General features: G+C 49.7%; 1 protein-coding gene across 1 annotated transcript in view; it reads left to right on the plus strand.

Moving 5' to 3' along the window:
- The window catches only part of LOC144100335 (uncharacterized), a 43910-nt gene extending 35249 nt beyond the window's left edge, over window positions 1-8661 (plus strand). The window contains exons 9-11 of the mRNA XM_077633310.1: window positions 3763-3939; window positions 5406-5528; window positions 8451-8661. Coding sequence (XP_077489436.1) covers window positions 3763-3939; window positions 5406-5528; window positions 8451-8642 — 492 coding nt within the window. The 3' untranslated portion in view covers window positions 8643-8661. The remainder of the gene's footprint in view (window positions 1-3762; window positions 3940-5405; window positions 5529-8450) is intronic.
- Window positions 8662-10295: the final 1634 nt, after the last annotated feature.

Raw genomic sequence — 10295 nt, forward strand, 5'->3', positions numbered from 1 at the left:
TCCGCGCTGGCACTGTTGACAATGCTCGTGGAAGTATTAAAGTTGTGCATTGTGAGGCGGAGCTCTTGTACCAAGGACCAGAGTCGCCTTCCTCGTCCCGTGTTGGTGCGGTAGCCCCAGTCAGTATGCTGACTGTTGAAGTCCCCTCCGATAATCAATGGATGCTTCCCTGCAACACGGTGGAGATCTCGCAGTAGCGTTTCCAATAAAGCCGTCGGATGAGGCGGAGGGTGGCGTATATTTGCAGTAAAAATAGATGGTGTGCAGTGTGCATCTTGTATGTTTTCTGTGATCATGCAGGGCGTCTCGGAGGTGATCTGATGCGTTTGGTGTGTAACGGAGCAATGTATGAGTGTGGAAGTCCTGGGTATATTCGTTGCGTCCGAGTGAGCGGATGTGTAGGTGGGAAGTGTGGCAGGGGCATGTGTGTCCTGAAGGAGGAGGATGTGGGGCGTGGGAAATGTGGGGCGGAGGAGTTGGAGAGGTGCGCGCTTGCCCCGGAAGCGGCGGAAGTTCCATTGCAGGAATTAGGTGGTCGCCCCGCCATACTGTAGCTTGGGTGGGGTGAGGGTAGGTGGGTTGGGTAGGGAGTTCTGTGGGGTAGGTGGGCGGCATTGGTGAAGGGATTGGGTAGGTGCAGCGAGGGAAGGGCCTGCTCTATGTTTGGAGGCGGGTGTCGTACCGTGCAAGGCTCATCTCAAGGGTCTGCACCATGCGCGTAAACACCGCTTCAATTTGTTGCTCGAAGCGTTGGAACATGAGGCTGTCTCTAGACGCGCGTCCATATCGGCGAGTTTAGCGTCCATGCGGGCCTCTGGGGATTGAAGGTCGGTCTGGGTGGCGGGTGGTTGCTCTGTTGTGCGTTTTTTCTAGGGTGGGGGTGAGGTGGTGGTTTGGGAGTCGGATTTTTCTATGTTTTCAGTGGGTGTTTGAGGTAGCGGCGTGGGTTGCGTGGGAGGGACGATTGGCGGAAGCGGTAGAGGGGTGGAGGTGGGGGTCTTGATGAGAGAGGTAAGACGACTCACCTACTCTCGCACGGCGTGGAGCTCCCGGTCACGGGGGTGCGCCTGTGTGAGTGGGGGAGTGGAGGGCTTGCTGTTAGCGTTGAGTCGTTTGTTTGCTACTCTACTCTGTCAGCCCAGGAAAGTTGAGGAGGCTGTTGGTGCAGGCGGCGACGAGACGATGAGCGAGACTTCGTGGACCGACGGACGCTGGGGCGGTCCGCGTCTCGCTCCGGTGTGCGGGAGATGTGCTGTTGCAGTGAGGCGGGCGGTGAGCTGCGTGCCCTCGTTTTGCAACCTTTAGTACCCGTCGGGCGCCTCCACAGAGCATGCAGGCCGGGGTGCATGCCGGGGTGTCCTCTCGGAGGTGCGGGATACCGTATCTTGAACAGTTCTGTATACGCTGAAGGGTACACACATCCGCGTGATGCCCTGGTTTTCTACAGTTTGTGCAAGCGTCCAGGTGGCCTCTATATAAAGTGCAGCTGTGGAGTCCGCCTACGTAGGAGATGGTTCGGGGCACCGGACCCGCCCGGAAGGTGATAAGGATCGAACGGGTCAGTCCCATGCGGCGTGCATCAATGATGGGGACACCAGGGTTGCCCGTGATGAGGTCTTCCATAATCTGTGCCGGGGTTTCTTTCTTCCCAGTAGGCGTTAGTGATTACTTCTCTTACTGCACTATCCTCCGGGGAGAGGGGGGGGCGATGTAGGCGGTGACGGCGTAGGCTTGGATTCGAATGCAGATTTGTTTGATTGCGACCAGGCGTAGCGCGTCGGCTTGATGCGGGGTACTCATCGTGCAGGTGTTGTTTAGGGAGTGGATATGCAAGCTGGTGGTGTCTGGGGCTTAGAGGTTCTTGCCTGCAGTTGTCAGAACCAGGCGAAGCTGAAGCTTTTGAAGGTCGTTTAAAGTAAGTCCCCCGTTTGAACGAAACACTATCTTGTAGGCATCGACAGGCAACCGCGGCTAGCGTTGCGACCTTTGCGCCGCGAGACGCGTCGCGCGCAGCTCGGACGCTTGGTGTACGGAATCTGCAGATCGTGAGCCGGTGGTGGCGTTCGTCTGGTCCTGGATTTTCGGTGCTCCTTTCTGACGGGCGGGTGAGCACAGGATATGGTTCCAGTCCCTGGGATCATAGTCTTTTGGGTTGATGGTCTCTCCAATCACTTGGGCCTCCATACTGTCGATATAGGGGAGGTCGAAGCGGCTTAGGCTTAGCGCGTAGTAGCGCGAGGCCTACTGCGGCAGCTGATCGGCAAAGGGCGGTTTCGGCCCGTGGGCCCACTTAGGTAGGACCGACGGCCGCCAAATTTGAATAGATAGTAGCACTCAACTTTACGAACGGTGCAGTGAAGAGATGGGCACTTCGTGGGTTGAAATCCTGACAAAATCGCCGTGCTTGTACAGAGCCGATGCGAAGCGCTTTCGCACTCGCCGGCCCCCTAGCAGTCACCACGGGGAAAGGAAATGGCGCGGTATCTGTCTCGCATCTCGGCGGACACCTGAACCACGCCTTGAAGGAATGGATAAAGGAGGGAGTGAAAGAAGAAAGGAAGAAAGAGGTTGCGTAGTGGAGGCCTCCGGAATAATTTCGACCACCTGGGGATCTTTAACGTGCACTGACACCGCACAGCACACGGGCGCCTTAGTGTTTAGCCTCCAACTAAACACAGCCGCTGCTTCTCCGTTGTTGTTCTGTTGCACCCCTCCCCGACATAACCATCGATCAACAGTTGGTCTTCTGGATCCCCGACATGTGTCTCGCACAGAACGTATATGCCTATTTCTTCTTCCTTGGACTGCTGTTCTATTTCCAACTATTTCACTGCCCCTTGAATGCTAATGTGGAGCCATGTACCCCACCGTTGGTAATATCCAAACCAGTTTTTAGAATTTAGAAAGCGCGGTTATCCTCGGTGCGCTGGTGCAACACATTATGGCTCCATTGCGCCGTTTACAAGCGCTTTCGAGAAGCTTGCAGGCAAAACAAGCTCTTGAGTGCATCTAACTCGTCGAAATAGCCAAAATTTCTTGGACCACAACGCCGGGGGTAACCGCGTTTTCGAAATTCTAAAAACTGGTTTGGATATTAACCAACGGTGGGCTATACTGCTATCTATAATTAAGGAACCTAAGAGTAACCGTTCAAAAATTAGCTGCGGATTAACAAGTGCTGAGCCTGGTTAGAGGGCGAAATCTGTGGTGTATTGGGCAAGTATATGCGACTTGTCGACGGTAAGGTTGACTGCGTTATGCACACTGGATAGACAGCGCGCCCACCCTGCCACCCTGGCAGATGGCAGCTAAATTAATGGTTGATCGCGAGAGAGTGGTCAGCCAATAAACGCTGCGGCCTATTCTACCGCCCTCTACTGGTGCCCCGAAAGGTCAAAGCTCAAGGTAAAAGGTCAAGCGGTGCGACTCCATGGTGTGCCACATATGGTAATGCCTATAGCGACACGACCTCTGGCTCACTTGAAGGTCAACCGGCAACGCACGGCGAAATCGGCTTTACCTAGCGTAGTGAAGCTTTCGCTTCAACAGTTGAATATTCAATATTAGTTAACCGTCCTGCTAGTTAGAACATCTCATGTGTATTCTTATATACTACACCGCTGAAAATGCTATGCCGAAAAAAGCGCTCTTCTTACTCAAAAAGCCCATTTTTTTTAAAAAGTGTAAAGTCTTAGGTTAAACACTCATTATACCACATCATTCTTTCATTAATTGAAAATGTTGCGCTTACATCGTTCGCAGGACACCGCACACTGGGCGCTGAGCGAGCTACCGAAGAGGAAGCTCGGTTACACGCAGTTCTTTCTGTCGGTCACCACGGGAGGGCGCTACTACACGCCCACCAAGGACGACAAGCTCGAAATCCTGGCCCGAAACGGCTACGTCACCAATGAACCACTCTTTATTGACATTGGCCAGGTACACACCTGCGTACATCGAGTACTTCTCCCAATCCTTCTATTTCCCGCGTGCGCGTTGATCGAGGAGTCCATCAGAATACAGTCGAACCTCGTTGTAACGAAATGATTTATCAGCAAATGATGGATGTAACGAAGGAATGACGATTCACCTAGAAAGCTCGGTCAACAAGAGCTATAACGAAGCTACGGCTATAACGAAGTAATCTCCTGGTCCCTTCAACTTCGTTATAGCGAGGTTCAGCTGTAGTCATCGTAAGCGAAAGCACAGCACTGAAGGGGAGCGCTCTTTACTCTTCGTTTTTGAACAAATCTGAGTTCAGAATGGCTGCCCGTTGGCGAGTTCCAAGTGCTGTCTCCCTAGGAGCCTGTCATTAACTTCGACGCCCGTAGTAGAGGGAGCTAGAATCTACGCTGGTAGATCTATTTCTTTTTCCCTGTCACATAACGGGCCTGCTTGCATTGCCGTCTCGGACCGGCTGTCTGCGGAGGACAACGAAACAGTAACCTCCCAGAACTCTGATCGCCATTTGTTGAGTAAAAATCTAGTTTGGGCGAGTTGGTTCATGTTGAAAGAAAAACTGGTAATGGCGCAAGAAACGGAGACACAGAAGGCACCAGTCCTGGCGTCAGTCCTGTCATTTGTGTGCCTTCTGTGTCCCCGTTTCTTGCGCCATTACCAGTTTTTCTTTCGCCATTTGTTGCGTGGCGTATTTCCTGCGCACAACATTCGGAAATATATCTGAACGAGGAACTAAGGGAGCACTAGCTCTTGACAAATAATGTGGCTTCTCATCACTTTTAATGAGCTGTGCTCTATGTACTTTTTGGCCTTATGAGACAATTACTAAACTTTGTGAGTCCGTAGCATCATCAAGCACCGAATGAACAGGCTTTACAATGGGTTACAGTTTTCTCTATAATGGTTGGCAAAACATGTGAGAGCAGAGCCCCTCGATAATGAGTCATCTAGTGCCTTTATGAATGTTTATACTTTTCAAACTGCTAGGCTAAAGGTCCACAAGTTGCCAGTAAGCAGGCCTCGTTATTGCGGCTTGCAGTCATCATAAAAAATATGACGGTCTAACGAAAGTTATTAGGCACCTTCAAACGTTTGTCTCTACTTCAGTTAGTGCAGCCTAGAATCGGTTCTTGTCATTTGCTTGGTTAAATGCACTCAAGCAGACTACCCCATTTGAAAATCGAGTCGATGAAACCATAACTGGCTATCAACGACAACTCTATCTGCGAACTGGCCCTCCTTGACGACACGCGCTCTCGTGTTAGAATTTTTTGACACGTATGAAGCACAGACGCACAAACCCCCATATTTTTCCGTTTTTATTAGTGAACCCCCACGATTTATAGTCAGCGTCTAAGGTTTTTTTCGCTTCGCACATGTGTCGTTCGTTTCACGCTGTTCAACTCTCGCACTGCGACTCTCCCAACCTCGTACGGGACCAACAGGTCTGCAAGGACAAAGACTGGTCGGAGGGATACCACGAGGAAAACCCCATGGGTCCCTACTACGCCAACCCAAAGATAGAGCGGGTTGTCACCTACGACGACGAGCGGTCGCTTCGTGAAAAGGTGAACCTTTCTTGACATCTCTCGCTATTTGATTACTGTCGCCATTCATACCCAGCAATTGTGGACAAATGCATTTTTGACGTTTATGAAAGCAATTTTTTCATACAATGTAAGATTTTCCTATAGCAATCAATATATCCGCAGATCACCCGATGGCAGTCTTGCATATTTTTTTCTATTCACGTTTTTGCTATCGTCAAAAGCGTTCCCCAGTGGTTTTCAATGGCTGTCTTACCGGTTCGACGCGACCAATGGAAATACTTTAAAGGAAAGATTCTACTACATATCAAAATAATCGGCCATTACGTTCAATATTTCCATAACAGCGTCTTACAATCTTCCACTTTTCAAAACATGTTCCCGACAAGGCTGGACTTGGATCCTATATGCTTCAACAAGACACACACCTCTCCGCTGAAACACAGTTCGTGCGGCGGTGTGCAGGCGCGATCAGTAATAAAGGGACCACTGATGTCTCACTTAGGCACTTAGTATTTATTTTTTACTGGTGCGTAAGCCTTCAACAGGCATTAGAGAGGGGCTGAGGGAAATTTCATCCAATTGTTTTGCTATGAAAAAATTGATTGAATTGCTCTTCTGGCTGTTATCGACGATGTTGAAATTTAAATTAAAAATGCAAGATCTTTTCCTGCTACTCGATTCAAAATCCTCAACACCAAAAAGGACTCCGTAATAATTGTTTCCAAGGTAAGGGTGCTGTAGCTTGGGCTCACGAATCCGCGAGAAAAACTTCCTTGCGTCACAGCAAAGTACTAAAAAAAAACAGCCATCGGGGGCGACACGTGCATTTCATTTTTAGGCCTCTTCTAGCTTAAGAAAGCTTCTCTTTCCACGCAAGGTTGCTTTTTTTCTTTTAAAAGGTGGTAACTATTCAATATAGACTGACCTTAGTTTGGCCTTGGTGTCCATTCAAAGGAGTCACGATCTAGAGGAAGCCTGCGCATAAAACGAGGGAACCGCATGTTTTTCACTCCTTCCGCTAGGAATCAATCGGCGCACATTGCTTCTACCTGTACTTCAGGAGCACGGGACGGCGTACGCGTGGATATAAATATTTTTCTGTGTGGGAAGCAACGATCAAGCTATATTCAGCTTGTGTGCGCAAGGTCGCAGGTCCGAAGCTCAGCAGTGGTTTCCGTATTTCGTTAAGGGCGACCTGCCGCAATCGCTCTCGCATCTTTCACGCTTGAGAGAAGACAGGGGGCGACACAGTGGCTTGCTCCCTTCTGGCATCATAGTCGGTAGGCTCGACCAGTATTGGAGGAATGACTGGATAGGAAAAATACCTCTTAAGAAGTGAGGTCGCACCTGAAAGTGATTTCTCTCTCAGCTCGCCATTAACGGAACCCTTGAGTTCTTTTGTGAACAAACCACCATACCTGGAGCTTTTCAGGCAAGGCTGGATGTCGCTTGCTATATTTCGAGAAAATAATGCGTGAAACTCTTTCGGCTCCTTGCGGTTTACGAGCATTGACGCGGGGCGGTGGATGCATAATGAGCTGTCAGAAACAAAACCTGAAATATGGACGAAAGTAAAGCTGAAGTGTCGATTTTAATCACCAAGTTTAATCAAACCTTGAAATTTGGTTTATATTGCCAACCGTATTGCCAGAACCTATCTGTGACCGCGTAGTTGGTCCCGACCGGTTTTCAAGGCTGGGTTAATGTTGAGATTTTCTGCAGTGAAATGCACGGAAAAGACCAACCGTGCAAAGTAAAAAAAAAAACTCACAGGACGGTAACGATTGTGAAACGAGATTCAGCGGCAGCTGTTAAGGAATTTAAATTTCATAACACATTCAGTGGACGATGTGAGAGCGATTTGATATCTGTACAGTTATGAGCGCTCTTTTTAGTCTCCCAGATATAGTCCTTCTACGACTACCACTTCTCCCCAGCCCGCCGCTATAGGCGCGCGGCGCCACCGCCGTCCTAGGTCGACGCCTTTCTCTGCAAGCGCCGTAGATTAGTCGTGCTACATTCCTTCGCTGTCAACAAACTCTCCCTCCTCTTTCGCAGTAACACTGCTAGGATGTTTTCCGTGGTAGACACCCTCTGGTCGCTCATTTCTGGCACTCGCCGTCCCCGCCTTTCCAGAGTAACCCTCCTGCTCCTTGTAGTTTAACTACCCCTCCGGGTTGTTGTTCTAGCAAGCACCCTCGGGTTACTTCTTATGCTCTCCCCATACCCTCCTCCTCTCGCCGTAACCACTTGTCGAGTGTTCCCCGCAGCAATCACCGAGCGGTTATGCAGACTACTACTGCTATTAGTGCTACTGTTGCTACCGTGACGCAAAACCCAGGAACGGACGCTCACCAGCTGTCCCTGTAGAACACGCTAGCCATGACACTCTTTAGCCAAAGTCGCTCTTACACCATTGAAGCCGAAATCGGCATCGTCAACTATATGTGCATGTTTCAGAACCCCAGGTGGTCGAAACTAATCTGGATCCCTCCAGTACGGCGTCCGTCGTAGCCCATGCACCGGTTCGGGAAGTTAACCTCCACACACGATACCATGCCAACACATACCATGGTGTTTGTTTTTCTCATCGTTTCACATGCGATTTGATTCCTTGTGGAAATGGCCGCTGATGGCGATATGTTTTTCTACCGTTCCTGGTTTATAAAGGCTGCGTTTTCAGTAAAAGCAGCCTGTTCGCGGTTACGGTACGCGTACCGGTAATTTCGATTTTTTCCCGGATGTTCATTCAAATCGACTTGAGTGAGGATAATTTTTATTATATTGCCGCAACAGCGCGACGAGTAAGAGACGAAACGGAAACAACGGACAAGGGCTATCTGCATGCATACGAACTCGGCCAAATTGCAGCTTTACTGAATGCCTCTTACATATAGCTGCATGCACACTGATTTACTTTCCTCATGTTCTTGACCGCAGCTATGCACGGGCAAGAAGCGGATCCCGAAAGTGAAGTACGGCATCGCCGTGTACGACGCCAACCTGGATGACCCCCGCAACGTGTGCGGCAACGGCGCCTACTCGCGTCTGCGATTCCTCAAGAGGCTGAAGGGCTTCTTCAACGAAAAGTTCCTCGGCGCCAGCGACTATTACGAGTGCCTGAGGCAGTAGTAGAGCCGGAGGGTCAACAAACGAGCCGCTTCTTTCGCCCCGGCCACTCTGAATTATCTATACGCAACAACAATGTGATTTGTATAAAGTGATTTTCGACGTCGACCGGACTCCAGTGCTCTTTCCTATGGCGGCGATAACGGAACCCCAAGCTGCACTGTCGTTCTTTCTTGTGACCCTATGAGCTGAGAAGCAAGTCAAGGCCCCATTTCACTTCGTTATATACAATTATTATCCGGCATGCTGACTTGCAGAACCCTTTTATAGAGAAGGGGTGTGTGTCGTGAATTCAGGGGATCAGAAAGGCCGAAATTAAATTTGAAAAAAGTAGTTGCACTTATTTTCTCCGCCGACGTAAAGTGGATGACAAATGAATCCACATGTGCCGCAGGACTTCTTTGAAGCATGCTTGCTACATGACCAAAGTGAACAACCGTTTATATGATTCAGTAGAGTGGAGAGCTGGGTGAGTCGGTACTTGATCGCAGAAATGAAACCAGCGCAAAGAACGGAGACACAGAACAGGAACATAGGACCACGCTAGACTATCGACTAATCATGTAGTCCAGCGTCGCCCTGTGTTGCTGTTCGGTGTCTCCGTCCTCTGCGCTGGTTTTCTTTCTACAACCGGATATATATATATATATGCTCGATGTCCGGTTTGTCATTTCTGGAAACGCTGTGACCACAGTGACACACAATGACACAGAGAAAGACAAGGCAGAACGCTGCGCGCGTGAAGCGATCTGCGTGGAGCAGAATAGATAACTTCAAACACTGTATATATAATAAACTAAACGACGTGCAGTCTTGTAGGTGAGGAAACTAACAAGCTCGGGCGAAGTGATGAGATTGAGGTCATTTTGGCCGCTGTTTCCTAGAAATGCAAACAGTTTTAATGCCCATGTGAGAGCCGTTCAAAGTAAATGCGGGGAGATAATTCTCGATCGCACAAGGGGGCACCGTGTATGCTATGTAGCTAATTTATTTAAGAAGCCGCGAAGTTATCTTCGTCCTCGTGTTTCCAAACGGGACGTGATCGCGTAGGACAACCCGGATTCTTGAACGCTCCTTAGAATCGTCCAGGGGAACGATTGCGAAACGCTAGGCGGCAACGTATGTCGCTAGTGCGTGCCGTCCTGAATCTGAACTGACTTGCTCTTTAAAACGAAGAATTTGTGTTAAGTGTTCCTTCTATATCGCTCTCCGGGAAAGAGCTCGCTTTTATTTAGGGAAATATTCAACGGTAAGCTGGTTGTTTTGTTGTGACTTGCGGAGCGATAACTGGTCTGATATTTGCGTTTTTCTAGCGCCCACCTTGTATAAAAAGCGATTCACGCAGTAAATAAGCCCCAGTTGAAAATCAGCGCACGAGTTCTCTTTTCGTCCTCATTCGCAAGCACTAAAATTTCCGTCACGACATGCCAACTAGCCCGAACAGCAACTCTGATCAAGTACATGTGGGGCCGGCATTTCGAGACAATCGCAGACCTATAGACCACTGCTGGGCATCCTCGCAGCGGACAGACCAGTTGCTGAGTCCTGCTCTCCTAGGGTGCCGAGGTAGACTCTGATGTTGTATGGGCACAGCTACAGCCTGAAATACAGACCTGGGTCCCACGTTGCCCATTCCGATGGGTTAGACCGGCTACC

Source organism: Amblyomma americanum, chromosome 8, assembly GCF_052857255.1.
Source record: "Amblyomma americanum isolate KBUSLIRL-KWMA chromosome 8, ASM5285725v1, whole genome shotgun sequence".
NCBI lineage: Eukaryota > Metazoa > Arthropoda > Arachnida > Ixodida > Ixodidae > Amblyomma > Amblyomma americanum.